Source organism: Myotis davidii, unplaced genomic scaffold (genome assembly GCF_000327345.1).
Source record: "Myotis davidii unplaced genomic scaffold, ASM32734v1 scaffold745, whole genome shotgun sequence".
Taxonomy (NCBI): Eukaryota; Metazoa; Chordata; class Mammalia; order Chiroptera; family Vespertilionidae; genus Myotis; species Myotis davidii.
In genome coordinates, this window is record NW_006297146.1 from 80,089 (window position 1) to 96,870 (window position 16,782).

A 16,782-nucleotide genomic window follows, 5' to 3' on the forward strand; every position below is an offset into this window, starting at 1 on the left:
TATGTGAGTATTCTAAAACTTATTCATCCTGTGAACATTCTTATATATGTCTTTTGGTGAACATAGGAATACATTCCTGTTGCATATACACCTAGTAGTTGAATTATTGGGTTAACCTACAACCACTACATTTATATAATTAGTCCCAACATTTCTGAATTCCAGACTTAAATATCCAAATATGTTTGATATCTCCATTTATAAGCAACTCAAATTTAACCTATCCCAACCATTTTCTCTGCCTTCTATGTAAATGTCTTCTTAACCCATCTAGTTACTTAAGGAGTCATCCTTAATGCTCCTCTTTTCTTTACGCTTCTCAGCAAACCAATCAATCCATTAGGTCCCTTGGATCCCACCTCTGATTTCGACATGTCTCAAAATTATCCATCTCTTTGTGTCTCTACTGCCATTACCCTAGTTCAAGCCACCATCATCTCTGGCCTCGACTAGCATAATTGCCTCCAAACTGGCCTTCCAGCCATCCCTCTTGCCCTCTTCCAAACGATTCCCCACAAACAGCCTGAGTGAGCTTTTAAGTATGTAGATCAGATCTCTATTAGCTGCCCAATGACCTTAGGATACATTCTAAAATACAGTCTAAAATTCATAATGTGGCCAGTAAGGGCCTGCATGGTCTGGCCTTTGCCTCACCTCAGCCCAAACTTGCTTCCTACACCCCAACCACACTGACTTCTTTGCAGTTCCTAGAACACACTAAGTTCTCTCATGCCCGCCAAACCTCACATATAATGTTCCCTTGGCCTTTAACATTGTTAAAGACTATTTCATATGCCTGGAGCTTAAAAGGCACTTCTTCAAAGAGCTTTTTTGATAATCTGGAATTAACCCATCATCGCATCCAGTAATTTTTCTTCATAGTAATGGTCATAATTTATAATCATATAACGATTTATGGTTTAACGTTTCTTGCTCCAGTTATGCTTTAGATTCCATCCAGTGTTATGTTCACTCCTGTAACTCAGTGCCTAACACGGTGCTTGGTACATGGTAAACAAGTAGTAAGTGCTTGTTTAATAATGCATGGCAGGTGCAAAGGCTGGAAGGGGCCGCGTGAGAAACAAACTGCTTCCCGAACCAGGCAGGAGGCAGAAGAGGTTCGTCTTATTTCTGATGGACAGCATGGACAGTCAGATTCCGAGTTCATCATCTCTTCCTGCGGGTGCCTGGAAAACTGCCAATCTCTCCGGGAGGGGGCGGGACTACCTCGGCTCCAGGAGGGGGCGGGTTAGTGTGTCCTTCCCAGAGGACCTGATTGGCCCACCAGCCACGTCGGACGCCCGGCTGCCCCGCGCAAAGGCCACGCCCTGTTCCCACAATGCACTGCAGGCCGCGTCATTCGGCGCGGCAGGTCCCAGCTCGACAGGTACGCTTTGGCCCCTCCCAGTCTTCGTTTCTTCCCTCTCGGGGTCGCTCAAACCCCTGGCCGCCGCTCCCCTCCATTTCCCCGCCTCCCCGCACGGTCCTGGCCCTTGCCTGCGTATCTACAGATCAATTCCAGGGCAGGAACCTAGCCCGTGCCGTGGGGACGGAGCCGGGTGTTGTTGGAACCACGGAGCATGGGAGGAGCGGGATTGCGGGGATTTAGTCTCCTTCGACTTGCGGGGCCTTTGGTGCCGCGTGGGCGGCGGTTGCCCCCGGCTGACCTTCCGTGGGTACGGTATAGCCGGGGCCGGGGTCCTACGGGGAGGGAGTCGCCCTGGGATGTCAGCGGCGGAGGGCATTCCCTGGCGCCCAGGTGTCGGAAACCCCGGGATCCACCCAGGCTGCTTAGATGCCCCCGAGAGTTTGACGTGGCGTTTCCCATTCCTTTTAGGCAGGGTGGGATTTGAATCAGGGGCTAAATTTGCGTTTTCTGGGGATTGAATGAGTACTGAGCCCAGAGATTTGCCCGCGCTGGCCCTCAAAAACCTCATCGGGCCTTGTTATTGGCATTTTGGGAACGATGTGCATAGAGACCTGAGCAGTTGGCTGGACAGATGGAAAAGGGCTGCAAAATAAAAGACTGAGCCGCAGCCGGCTTGTCTCTCTCTGCCAGTGAGAGCAGTGTTGGGCTTTTCTGGTGCGCCGGAGTTCCCTGGGTCGTCCATCGGGGGTGGTTGGCTGCTGGAGAACCAGTCCTTTCTGTGCCTGTTGAGCCAAGGCAAAGCACAGGGCGGAGGAGTCAGCCGCTGGACTGGAGATGCTGGCATCCCAGCTCACAGGTGGAACAGCCACTGTTAAAACTCCCGAAATGAAGTTACTGGCATTTGCTCATGTGCTGACATTATAAGGCAGTGGTTCTCAACCTTGGTTGCACATTAGAATCACCTGGGGATCTTTTTAAAATCCTGATTTCTGGACCGCCCAAGGTTGAGAACCACTGTTATAAGGAATTAGGCAGTATCTTGAACAGTACCTATGATTTCTGGTATATGAGGGCTGTAGTTCAGTAATTGAATCTGACATCTGTGACCATACCCTAAGTTAATGCGACATCTGGACAATCCCTGTGTTGAGAACCCAGGATCTCAGTGTAGTGCTCCTTTCGGTGTATGATTTTAAAAAATCTAGGTATATTTTATATTGGTGTAGGAAAGACGCCCAGCTCTCTTATCAAAGCAGGGGTGGTGGTGCCTGCGACCTTCCTCTCCATGTAGTTGAATAAGAAGCTTGGATATGTTGAGAGGCAATGCCTCAGAGTGTGGTTAGAGTTGGGCCTGAGTTTAAATCGATCACTTGCTAGTTTGGGGAATACATTAACCTTTCTGAGCTTGAATTTCCTCAAAGGTAAAATGGATCTGATAATACCTACCTCAGAGGTTATTGGAAGATTTCCATGAGGTGATGTGTATAAAGTACCTGGTAACTCGAGGGTAGTCAGTTAATAATAATAATAATAGCCAACACTTAATATTGCACTTTAAGTCTGCAAGGCAGTGCTTCAGGTTCTTTACATGTTCCTGTAAGGTAGATACTATTAGTTTCTTTAAAATAATTCTATGGGATATATACTGTTAGTAACCACACTTTATAGGTGAGGAAATTGGGTATAGAAAGGCACAGTTAGTACATGGTTGAGCCAGTTTTGGAATCCAGGCAATCTAGTTCCAGAGTTCATCCTGTTAATTACTATACAGCCTCTTAAAGAAAACGTAAGCTGGTCTTCTATTATTATTTCAAAATGAGTCGCTAGATAGTTTCTGTATCACTGGGTTCTTGCCCCTGGTTGGTTTTAGGTGACTGGTGTAGCACAGTGATGTAGAGATAGAAGAAACTTAGGTTTAAGCACCAGTTCTGCCATATAGTAGCAGAGTGACATTGAGAAAGGGAGCCTTCATTTCCTCATCTTTAAAATGAAGGCTGTCCCTACTCACTGTAAACCATGAGGCGCTATACACAAATGTTCGGGATTGACAAGTTTGTGCATGTATTTGGGGCCCTCTTCCTACATGTGGTGATAATCTACTCTGGAGCCTGAGGTCTTAAACATACTGTTCAGTGCAAGCTCCTATAATAGGAGTATCAAAGGCTGCTGGAGAGGTTGGGGGTGGGACAAGTTGCAAAATAAATTCTGCTTATCCTTGGTAACCTTAACATTTTTCTTCTCTAAACTGTTTCCCAAGTGTCTTCCTGTTAATGTATGGCTGTATAAAGAACTTCCCTTTTCACTTAATCTTGCTCCCACGCTGTGCATCACAGTTAGTATAGCTTTCTTTCCAAATAAACCCCTCTCCCAATTCTCACAGATCTGTTAGCACTTTTAATGAAAATAATAGGTACCACGGTAGTGTTTACCAAATTCTGGTACCATCAGATATGCAAGATAATTTGAGTAGTAGGCAGATGAACATTAAAAAAATAATAATTCTTCAAAATTTTCACACACTCATATTTGAAACCCCAAAAGTTCTTTATTTTAATTTATTAAGTTGGGAGAAAATCCTGGCACATTAACACTGATTTCACAGATACTATTGCTAAGGGTAGGGCAAAAAATAAATTAATTGAAAGACATATTAGGTAGATAAATAGTACAGGTGGGATACAGATATGGTAAGAATTCTGAAAATGGCACTTGGATGACTGAAGTTTGGGAAATAATGAACTAAAATAAAATATGAGCAATTAGCCCTAACTGGTTTGGCTGAGTGGATAGAGCTTCGGCCTGTGGACTAAAAGATCCCAGGTTTGATTCCGGTCAAGGGAATGTACCTTGGTTGCAGGCACATCCCCAGTAGGTGTGCAGGAGGCAGCTGATCGATGATTCTCTCATCAATGTTTCTAACTCTCTATCCCTCTCCCTTCCTCTCTATAAAATATCAATAAAATATATTTTTAAAACATATGATTAACCCAATATAAATATTTTTATTGTAAAAGAGGCATTTATGAAAGCATCTTGCTAGAAAATAGATATAAAGTATACTTATACATTGGGTTTTATTTATTACTTTTGAGAGGTTGCCTTCCTGGTACTTGGGCCCACGGTCATTACCCCCAGAAGGTTCTGAGGAAGAGAGGTCAGCATCTTGTTATCTTGGGTCTAAAAGGTTGCTAACCACTGCTAGAGTAGTTTGGCATTGTGGGACTTTTTTTTCCTCAGCCTTTACATAAATATTTACCTAAACATACCTTGGGCTTTTTCCTCTACAATTGCTATTGGGAAGAGAATATAGAGTTCAGTACTCAGATTCTCTGTGACTTTTCTTCTGCTATCTAAGGCATATGCAGTATTTTCCCAGTGTAAAAGGTGAGGGAAAATGGACCAGGGGCCTAAAAATGTATCTATGGCCCTTGTAGAACTACCATTGCTCCTAAATTTTCCCATGCAAGTATTTTAACCTCTTGCTTTCCCCAGTTCCCACTGGGCCTTCCTTGGCTTTCCCAACCACCACCTTGCCTACACTCTACACTGTACTCTAATCCTAGGTTGGCCTTGATGTGGACAGATTCCTCTTTCGGCTAGCACAGTCCAGATTAGATGAGAGTGATTTCCCCCCCCACCCCCCCAAGGAACTGCATTAAGAATCCATGGTAAAAAGAAAGGGGGGGGCAGGGAATGTTAATATTTATTGAGTTGATAGAGGAGAGATTGCTTATTCTAAGATCATGGAAGTCTGCCTGCAAGTTAGTCAAGCCTGGCATTGCTCATTGGACAATCATCCCAGTTTCTTTTCCTAATTAACTGGTTTGGATGGTAGGTCAAATGACTGAAGAAGAAACGTTTCCGTCTCAGAAAAATCTTATCTACTGATAATTCTCTGACAACCTCTTAAGAATTTTGACAGGGAATATCACTGCTATATTGTATTAGCCTAAAGGTGTGTATAAGGAATATCTGAAACGCAAATTGTCTAGCTAGTTTTACAGTTAGTAAAGTGGTAGTCAATGCATCTTGCATTGTGTTTGCTCTTTTAATTCTGGATTGATGCCTCTTTTTTAAAAAATATATTTTTGTTGGTTTCAGAGAGAAATGGAAAAGGAGAAAGAGATACAGAAACATCAATGATGAGAGAGAATCATCAATTGGCTGCCTCCTGCACACCCTACACTGGGGATCGAGCCTGCAACCTGGGCATACTCCCTGACTAGGAATTGAACTGTGACCTTCTGGTTCATGTTGATGCTCAACCACTGAGCCACATCGGCCAGGTTGGATTGTTGCTTCTTGATGGTAGGAACTATGTATTCCTAATGTCTGGCATAGTCCCTGGCATACAGTATGGACTGTTAAAAAATAAAACTTGAAGATGTAATTGGCTTTATTAAGTTAGTCATGAATACAGCTGCATACTGTCTAGCAACTAGTAGAGTGCTCTGAAGGGTTGTACAAAATGGAATGTTTTTAGAGGCAGAAGGGGGGTTGGGACTAAGAAGTTAAGAGTGGATTATGTTAGTCGAGGACAGGCAGAGGGGTTCTTACCTGGAAGAACGACCTCACTTGAAATTCCAGACTGATTGGTTTAAAATTACACTCCTGGGAGATTCTGAAACTAAAATCAGGGTGGCTATTTAATCTAGCTTTTGGTATCATGGGCTTTTAGCACAAGTGAGCACTTCTGGGCCTGTGGCTTTTCTTTTTAACAGTACTCAATAAGTGTTCGTTGAATGAACAGACCTTACAGGTTGTTATTCTTTTCTCAGTATATGTTTTAGGAAATATGAATCTTATCTTTTTGTCTTTTAAGTCATGAAGAAAGGAATAACTTTAAAGATTACATGAAAGTTGTCACCCTGTAATAAAGATAATTTCTAATATTTCTGTTGGGAACCTAAAAAGGTCAGGCATGGAAGAATACAGTTTACTTTTTAAAAAAATATATATTTTATTGATTTTTTTTTTTTACAGAGAGGAAGGGAGAGGGATAGAGAGTTAGAAACATCAATGAGAGAGAAACATAAATCATCAATCAGCTGCCTCCTGCACGCTGCCTCCTGCACACTCCCTACAGGGGATGTGCCCGCAACCAAGGTACATGCCCTTGACCGGAATCGAACCTGGGACCGTTCAGTCCACAAGCCAACGCTCTATCCACTGAACCAAACCGGTTACTGGTTAGGGCAGAATACAGTTTACTTTTATTTTATTTACTTTTCTTAAAAAATTTTAAATTGATATTTACATAGGTGAAGGAGGTGGGCGGGGGGGGAGAGAGAGAGATTGAGAGAGAGAGAGAGAGAGAGAAACAATCGGAGAGTTGCCTCCATCAGATGCCACAACCATGCCCCGATCCTGCAACCTCGGTATGTGCTCTGACCGAGAATCAAACTCACCACCTTTTGGTGTACAGGACGACGCTCCAAAGAACCAAGCCATATTGGCCATTGCCAGTCTACTTTTAAATACTGAGTATATGGGTGTTTGGAAACTATCATTACAACCCTTTCCTCGTGTTATCGGAGCAGTCCTTGTGTTGCAGTATATTTCTGTAAAGATAAAAGTTTTGCATTTAAATAATATGTGTTTAAGAGTATGAAATGACATTTTCCTGCTTTAAGCTAAATGTTGCAACTGTGGTTTAATTAAATAAAACATGGTAACACTTTTTAAAAGGAATTATAATATAGCTTTTATCCCTTGAGAAATCGCAGTTTTCTCCTGCTACTGCTTTAAGAAAAGAAATTAATTGAATAGGGACAAAAATGATTTTATCCACCTGGTCGGTGTGGCTCAGTGGTTGAGTACTGACCTATGAACCAGGAGGTCACAGTTGATTCCTGGTCTGGGCACATGCCTGGGTTGCAGGCTCGACCTCCAGTAGGGAGCGTGCAGGAGGCAGCTGATCAATGATTCTCGCCATTGATGTTTCTGTCTCTCTCTCTCCCTTTCCCATCCTCTCTGAAATCAATAAAAAAAATTATTTTATCCAAATCATTTATGTCATGTTGGAACTTTAAAGAATCCATTATGGTAAAGGCTAATTTAATTACTGCTAGTTTTTCCCCTTTTAAGTAAATTATAGGGGAGAAAAATATAAAGGGTAATGACATATTAATACCTAGCTATTCCTGTCATTTCCTCATGAAAACAGGAAAAGGGGGGAGTAAGTATAATGCATTAGCATTATTATTTGCGTTAATGTTTATTGTCAATCAGTTACCATCGTCAATGGGCAGTCAGATTTTGACTTCACATAAAAATTAGGGATTCCTGATTTCCAAACTTAGTACCAGTTGGTTTTCTATACCATTTTCAATATATTACTAACTCAATTTTTCATTTTGGAATGAGATAAAATTGACCCACCTGAACTGGGTGGGTAAAGACTAAATTACTCCCTGAGATATAATGTCATGAAATTGTTATCAGATTTTTTTCAGTTTCCAGTTGCCCCGACTACTCATGAAAGAGAAGCATTCAGTGGGGTAGTGCTCTGGTGGCCTAACAGAAAACAGTTATCACTTAATTTCACACTGCCAACATGTTTAATTCAATATTTTTCAAAGTATGATCTTTAGACAATAGCATAGTAATTACCTGGGGAACTTGTTAAAAATGGGAAGATTCTCAAGTCCCATTCCGAAATGGATCAGAATATTTTGGAGGTTGGCCCAGAAATCAACATTTCTAACCAAACTACCAGTGATTTTTTTATATAAGCTAAAATTTGAGAACTGCGTATTTTTTCAAATCAAAGTTTGACTATTTACTTGATTTCTTTCAAACCCAGGCCTATGTAGACCTTTTATTTATTTTTATAAGGCGTGATCAGAATGTAATAAGAGAGGCTATTATGATTTACTTTCTGGTAAAAAGATTGAAGATAGTATTAAAACCATTAATTCCTTTAGCTTTGAGATTTACTGTAAATAATATTTTTTCTGGGTATAAAAGTAAGATGTGCCCATTGTGAAATATTATGAAAATTTAGGAAATTATAAAATGATAACCATCATACTGTTTCCTGGAGATAAGCATTATTCTAATTTTGATATGTTTCCTTCCTGTATCTGTTTCTCCATTTATCTTTCCCTTCTTTCTTTTCTTTGTCTCTGTAGAAAACATTTGGTGTTTTCATCATGCCTTTTTTTCTACCTAACAGAGAGCATTTACCACATTATTAAACTATTTTTCACAAACATAACCTTTAGTATCTACAGTATATTCTGTCATATGAGTGTATCTTAATTTATTTAACTATTCCCCTGTTATTGGATGTTCATGTTGTTTCAGTTATTGCTGTGAAAGGTTGCTTTTCTGTTTAAAATTTTGTCTGACTCCAATTACTTTCCTTAGGATAGGGTTATATGGTATTTAAATTTTTTGTGGTCAAAGGGCATAAATATTATTTTTTAAAACATTTTATTGATTTTTTTACAGAGAGGAAGGGAGAGGGACAGAGAGTCAGAAACATCAATGAGAGAGAAACATCAATCAGCTGCCTCTTGCGCACTTCCTACTGGGGATGTGCCCGCAACCAAGGTACATGCCCTTGACTGGATCGAACCTGGGACCTTTCAGTCTGCAGGCCGATGCTCTGTCCACTGAGCCAAACCAGTTAGGGCGGCATAAATATTAAACTCTGTTAAATATTGTCCGATACTTATGAAAATGCCAGAAAGAAACAGGTATTATTTTTTAAAACTAATTTGTTAAGGAAAGCATACTCATCGTTTTAATTAGTATATCTTTGATTATTAATGAGTTGAACATTTTTACACTGTTTAACAGCTTTGGCTTTAATTTTTTATCTAACCCAAATTTTTCGTTTTGTTTTAGGTCTTCTCTGTCGCTTGAAATGTCTATGATTTTATCTGCCTCAGTTATTCGTGTTAGAGATGGACTGCCGCTTTCTGCTTCTACTGACAATGAACAAGGCACAGGCGTGCAGGAGTGCAGAAAGTACTTTAAAATGCTCTCAAGGAAACTTGCTCAGCTTCCCGATAGAAGTACACTGAAAACTGGTCATTATAACATTAAGTAAGACTTTAATTTGCTTCATGAAAATCACTTGCTTAGTGGTTGTCATTTTAATGAAATTTAAGTGGTGAAAATAGAAATTAGTGTTTGTTTAGGGAAACCTGTTTGAGTTAATCATGTGATTCTTAACTTATACTAAATAGTAGGTCCCCTTTTTTATCTGGCTTTAGAAAAATTTATAGTTTTGCAGATCTCAGATATGCCATCTTTTAAGTTGATCACTAGGTATTTATTGGTGTTCTTACATGCCCAGGCAAACTGTAATGGAAAATATAAAAAAAATCTTATGTTATACCTGCTTTCAAAAAACTTAAGTTTACATTCTAGTCCAAAGGGGATAGTATTCATCGCTATTTATTGTATCTAAAGAAAGTAAAACTGATAGGATAAAGAGTGACTTTGTGGTAGTCAAGGGTCTCTCTGAGAACAGAGACCTAAAAGATGAAAAAGAAAGCAGTCATATAAAGGATGCTATGGATGAAGAGCGCCCAAACCCCCTCATTGCCCTGCGGCTCTGTGTGTGACAGGGGGCGGGGCCACAACCTCCCTATCAGCCCTGCTCTGTTCCTGACAGGGGAAGGTACCCCAACCCCCTGATGAGCCCTGCTTGATAGGGGGGAGCTCCCCAACCCCCTGATCGGCCCTGCTCTGTGGGTGATAGAGGGCGGCGCCACAACCTCCTGATGGGCCCTGCTCTGCGTGTGACGGAGTGGCCCCCCTACCTCCCCATGGACCCTGCCTTGAGTGTGACGGGGTGGTCCCCCAACCCCCCAATCAGCCCTCGCCTGAACGTGACTGAGGGTGGCATCGCAACCTCCCGATCGCCCTGCTCTGTGCATGACCGGGGGCTGCGCCCCAACTCCCCAGTCGGCCCTGCTCTGAGCCCGACCAGGGGCTGCACCTAGGGATTGGGCCTGCCCTCTGCCACCCGGGAGCAGGCCTAAGCCAGCGGGTCGTTATCTCCTGAGGGATCCCAGACTGCGAGAGGGCACAGCTCGGGCTGAGGGACCCCCCTTCCCCCCCGAGTGCACAAATTTTTGTGCACCGGGCCTCTGGTAATAATAGTAATTCATGAGTACAGGTAAGAAAATCTTGTAAAGAAATAAAATAAAGATAGTAGAATAGTACACTGAAGTAACATTTTTTTTTCTTTTTTTAAAAATACATTTTATCGATTTTTTACAGAGAGGAAGGGAGAGGGATAGAGAGTTAGAAACATCGATGAGAGAGAAACATCGATTCAGCTGCTTCCCGCAGCCCCTGACTGGGGATGTGCCCGCAACCAAGGTACATGCCCTTGACCGGAATTGAACCTGGGACCCTTCAGTCCGCAGGCCGAGGCTTTATCCACTAAGCCAAACTGGTTAGGGCTGAAGTAACATTTTCGTTTAGAGATACAAACACTTCCTTTGAAGGTATAAGTAATTTATTTTTTATTTATAGTCCATTCATTTGTTAAGAGGGCCACAGATATTTCTTTGAGCTTTCTTGTAGCCAAAACAAAAGGTGATAGGGGGTCAAAAGGTGATAGGGGGTCACAGATTCACAGTGTCCATTGGATCAAAACAATGTTTTTCAAATTTCTGAGATCTGATGTACATAAAAAGGGACAGTCATAAAAAGGAGCTTTTTATGATTTTTCTTATAACATTATTTTTTATTTCTCTTAGCATTGTGGTTTCCAACTTTGTATAGAAATTGAGGTACTGTTTGTAGAATACCACAGCAAACAAACAAAGTAACTAACTAGATAATTATGTGCTAATTCAGATGGTACCTCACATTAGATTCTGGTTGAATAGACAGAGGAAGATCATATTTTTGCGAAAAAAATTAGGAGAGTAATATTTTAAATTGAGAAACTTCCTTTAATTTTCTGTCCCTGGAAAAATGATGACTTTATCAGAGTGTAGTGACTGAATACTTCAGCTAGCGGAGCATATTCTGTGGAGCATGGCTTGTGCTGGCACTATGCTTGCACACATCCTAGTAGCTGCTCAGTGAGGGATGGTTGTTTTGGGGGTATTGGCTGTTTTCAGAGTGCCATGAAATTAAGTCTTCATTTCTCTCCAAAATTTTTCAACTCGGCTCATTGATTTGGGGCAGGATGTGTGTGCATAATCTAGTTTTGTGATTTCACATTATGTAGTAATATTACAATTCTCTCTGCATAAAATTTTAAGGTATTCGTCTGTTTCATAAGTTAATTTCCTTAAATTGTCATAAATATTTAAAATGTAAACATTTGTCACTACTTAGGAAACAATAATGACTAAAGCAATAATTATGAACCACATGAAAACTAAGTTGGATCTTATGAGATCTTAAAATCTTGAGACACTGATATCATGAGAAGACAAAGGTCTTTGGGAGGCCAATCATACTTGTGAATATTAGTGCAAGAAATAAAATTTCTTAGTTTTTTCACTGTGAATTCATTTGAAGTCTGATGATGGCTGTGAGCTTCATAGATTCTCTCCTTTCCTGAGGATTCACTTTCTCCATATCTGTCCCCAGACTGCTGCCTGCAGCTGGGAAGGCTATTGTATATTTTAGGCTTACCTGCCTTTTGGGTTTAGTTCCTAGTGCTTTTCTTTCACTCTTTGGTGTTATGTTCTGATTACAGGAGTAACAATTTCAACATTATCACAGTGCCTCCAATTATCAGGCCCTCTACTTAGGTTGTTATTAAATATCACAGCTCTTTGAATGGCTAATAAATAGAGCTCTTTCCCATTGCTAAGGGCAGAAACACAACTTATTCTGGCTTAAGCAAAAACAAGGGTAATGTGAAGGGCTTCTTGGTTGGCTGGAGCCAGGGGCTCAGAGGTTATCAGGAATCTTCCTCTTATTTTTCCAGTCTCTTTCCTTTTGCATATGGGTATTCTCCATGTAGTAGAGAATACTGTACAGGCAGCCCCAGGCTTACTTCATTTCAGCTGAGCAACCCCTCCCCTTCTGTTTCAAGGAAAGGACTTTATTGGTCTTGCTGTGTTGTGGTCCATTTCTGGAGTAACATTGGGGTTAGAGGGTTAAGGTACTCTTAGTTGGATCCTGGATCACATGCCCACCCCTTTGATGGACAGTTTTGCCAAAGTCATAGGGAATAGGTAGTAGGATTGAGATAATTTCCAAAGGGAAGATGAGAAGGATGCTGGGCAGATAGCCATTATAGTATTTTACACCTGTTTTATATGTAGATGAGGAAACTGAAACTGAGTCGTAGGAATATAAAGAAAGTTGCTCAAACTCACAAAACTAATAAATAGTATATCTGAACCACAGTCTTTTGTCTTCAGCATTCACATTGTTCTGTGGTAGAAGAGTTGTCTTCCTTTACCTTTAAGCTCTCTTGACAGGAGCATTCCTAGTTCTCCTAATTATTTTCACTTTTTATGGAGATAAAAATTAACCAGGAAAAAGAATTCAGTGAAAACTATCCCTCTTTTTTCTTTTTGGTTGAGAAATAATGAGGAACAGAGTATGTGTAAAATCTAAGATTGATGAGACAGCATGGTCTCATTGGAGACTAGATGTTTGGTGGGAAAGGGGCATGGAAGGAGAATGCAACCCACCAGTAGCTGCTACCAAACTACCTGGGGGAAGAAAAAAACTTGTGGTTCCTGCTTCCTGTTTTGTTTCATTACTAGCATTTTTTAAACCCTTACCCGAGGATATGTTTATTGATTTTGGGGAGAGAGAGAGAGAGAGAGAGAGAGAGAGAGAGAGAACATTGATATGAGAGAGAAACATCAGTTAGTTGCCTCTCGTGCATACCCCAACCTGGGACCACACCTGCAACCTAGGTCTATGCCCTGACCAGAATTGAACCCGCAACCTTTTGGTGTAAGAGGCGATGCTCCAACCAACAAAGCCACACTGTTTATTATGGAGAAATCTTCCGTTTTCAGCACCATGTATGTCAAATAGGCTTTACGAACTGGTCTAAGAACTTACAATGTAGTTTCTGTGGGAAAATGATTTCTAGGTGCTATAAACTTCTGGAATACTAACCAATAAGTAAATTAGGGATTACCTGTGATAGATTATCTAAAAAAGGTGAGGATCTACATTTTCTGGGGTGTGAAGGTGTTAGGGTTAGAGGGAACGAGTGAATGGGGAATAGATGAACTCTGCAGAAAAGGAAATGAAGATGTCAAAGGCAAATTTTCCTTGCTCTGTGTTTTATCCAAGGCTCTGATAGTATAATCATCTTTGGCCACTTAAAATCATCTTTTTCTCCTTTAGCTTACTATTATAAGTTGCTATCACCTGGCATATTGCATATTAATGCTTTTGTTTATTTAATGAGGTTAAAATTGGTGCCTAAAGTGGGTCTCTATTCATGGGATAACTTCATTATTTAGCTCTTCATCATTGGAGGGCAATTGAAAGTTGACCTAATAAGGGAAGAATAAGTGAGAAAATAAGTTCCTGGTAGAATGCCACTCATGGTGGACACAGTCTCTTTCTGGTTCTTATCTCCTTACTGTCCCATTGAGGGCAAAGTCTTGTTTTCACCTTGTTTCCTATAAGATGTATTTGGTTTAGATTTCTAAAATCCATAAGGCATACTCACTTTTATAATGTCAAACATTTTTATATTTAATGGTTGAAGTACTTTATTTTAGAGACTGGTATTCAGTGTGGAAGGTTCTATTTCAAAAATAATATTTGTCTTATACTTAGCAATTTTAACAGTAGATTAGAGATCGATGGCATGCATGTCCTACTGGAGAATTTTTTTTCACCCAGGAAAGCTTTTTTCCCCTTGCTTTCTACCCCAAGTGATAAATAACTGAAGTGTTAATACCATACTGAGTGTTCCTCTGTAGGTATATTCCCTTTTTTGTCTACTATTTTTAAACCACGACTAAAAATAGTATTTAGTTTCTTTAAATTTTTTTTGCTAGAATATATAATGTTAATGTCTTCATTGCCACTTGTAGCAGCAGTTTATGTTGTAATAGAATCAGTCTTGTAAAGCAACGAATTACCTTAATTTACTTTGAAATTTTTAAACCGATGTTTTTTATACTCTAGTTTTATTAGCTCTCTGGGCGTGAGCTACATGATGTTGTGCACTGAAAATTACCCAAATGTTCTGGCCTTCTCTTTCCTGGATGAGCTTCAGAAGGAATTCATTACTACTTACAACATGTCGAAGACCAACACTGCTGTTAGGCCATACTGTTTCATTGAATTTGGTAAGGGCTTGATTTTTTTTCCTTTTCATTATCCTGTCTCCAGCCAGTCATAAGGGATTTTTTATCTTCCTTGGGGCTGAAATGGGGGAGAGGGAAAACTCAAAAAATTCTGCTTTTGATAGAATAATTTAACAAATGGTCTATAAATTATGACAACGTCTTCATATTAGAAAAAATTGAGTTTGAGCTGTGGAGGCAATTTTGATTATTGACATAAAGAATTAATCCCAGAGGATAGTTTCTGAATGAGAAATTTATAAGCCAGAGATTCAGAATTTTGTGTTTGTATGAAAATCTTTTATAGTCTGCTTAATATAGAACAGAGGTTTGCAAACATTTGCTGCAAAGGACCGTATAGTAATTATTTTAGGCTTTAAGCACCATAAGATCTCTGCCACAACTACTCAGCCCTGCCATTGTAGCTGGAAAGCAGCCACAGGCAATGTAGAAATGGATGAATGCAGTTATATTCTAATAAAACTTTATTTACAAAAATGGTCAGCAGACTAGATTTGACCTGTGGGCATTAATTTTTTTGACTCCGGATGTACAAGGGAAAAAATAGTGAAATCAAGTTACAAATTGTGAAAATAAAATTGGAATATTATTTAGGACAGTGGTTGCCAACCTTTCGGACCTTGTGGACCACTGGTTCGCAATCGCTGATTTAGGAGATATCTTGGAAGATGTCTAGGAATTGTCTTTTATAAAATTTATTTTTTTAAAAATATGCATTCTAATGGTGTAAGCAATAAATAAGAAAACAGGTTTATAAGAACATGCAGTTTACAGTGTATGTTCTTATGGAATTACAACTGATAAATACAGACTTACTATTTTATGAGATATGAATCCCTATAAAAATTAAGATTTTGGTTTAAAAATCAAAGCTATTATTTCTTTGTTTTGTTGTAGAAGTTCAAAGTAATTCATTGAAGTGGATATACTAGTAGAAATATTCTCAGTCAGATAATGTTAAATCATTAGTTTACTTACAATTATTAATTCCTACGCAGTATCATTTCTAGAGTGAGCAACTGATAACTCCATGATATATTAACCATGAAACATAAATATTAGAACACTTCATGACAAGTCAACAGTTTTGGACTAATTTGTTTTGGATAACAAATTAAACAGTTTATCTGCAAAATTTACTACCCATAAACCTCACATTCTCAAGTTATTTAATTAACAAATGACTGCAAAGACATTTATTTCTTATTTTACATAGATAACTTCATTCAGAGGACCAAGCAGCGATATAATAATCCCAGGTCTCTTTCAACAAAGATAAATCTATCTGACATGCAGACGGAAATCAAGCTGAGACCCCCTTATCAAATTTCCTTGTGCGAACTGGGGTCAGCCAATGGAGTCACATCTGCATTTTCTATTGACTATAAAGGTGCTGGTAAGATTTCTTCTGGTGAGTGCTGGATCTCAATTACTTTATTTTAAAAACTGAGCAACTCTCAAAAATGAACTATTTTTATTTTAGTATTTTAAAGCAAGTACATGAGAGAATGTAGAAGTTCAAAGTAATCCTTTCTCAGTGGCTTATGTAGTAATCTAGATATGTGACTAATCAGGAAAATACTTTTAAATAGCAATTTCAAAGGAACTGTGTGGTAGGGAAACATTTAAGAAGATTTCTTTGTAAGCAAATGTTTCTGGAAGTGAATAGTTTATTTATAATAGTAGTATATGTTTAGAGGCATGTAAAGTACTCTGCTTTATATCAAAATGGCTAGATATATTCAAGGCCAGGGTTTTTGACAGTCACAGAAAATGTGATCATCTACTCACACCTCCCCTCCCAAACAAGGACTTATAGTTGTGACAGTTTGAAAACTTCTGCTTAAAAAATGGAAGCCTCATTATTTTATAAGGTAGCATATGCCATAGTTGAATTGCTTATTTAAAAAAAATTCTTCCTTATATTTGACCTAAGTCTGTTTGCTATAATGTTTATCTATTTGTCAAGTTCTGTGACCTCTCCTCAATTCCCTTAGCCTTTTTGTCTATGACATTTTGAAGCCCTCCCTATCCTGGAAGCTTTTACTTGTTAGTATTCTTCAAATGTGGCATTCAGGACTGAACACAATAATTCATATTTGGTTGAATACAAATTATGGGAGAAAAGGGAAA

At 39.5% G+C, this 16,782-nt stretch overlaps 1 protein-coding gene across 2 annotated transcripts in view; it reads left to right on the plus strand.

Annotated features, from left to right (window-relative positions):
• The first annotated feature begins 1,302 nt into the window (after window positions 1-1,302).
• Window positions 1,303-16,782, plus strand: part of SEC22A (SEC22 homolog A, vesicle trafficking protein) — a 47,413-nt gene continuing 31,933 nt past the window's right edge. The window contains exons 1-4 of one of the 2 annotated variants that reach the window (XM_006772889.1): window positions 1,303-1,387; window positions 9,224-9,424; window positions 14,468-14,631; window positions 15,866-16,060. In XM_006772889.1, coding sequence (XP_006772952.1) covers window positions 9,243-9,424; window positions 14,468-14,631; window positions 15,866-16,060 — 541 coding nt within the window. In that variant the 5' untranslated portion in view covers window positions 1,303-1,387; window positions 9,224-9,242. Of the gene's footprint in view, window positions 1,388-1,409; window positions 1,677-9,223; window positions 9,425-14,467; window positions 14,632-15,865; window positions 16,061-16,782 lie in introns of those variants that run through there. The other variant, XM_006772890.2, reaches the window with a different exon arrangement.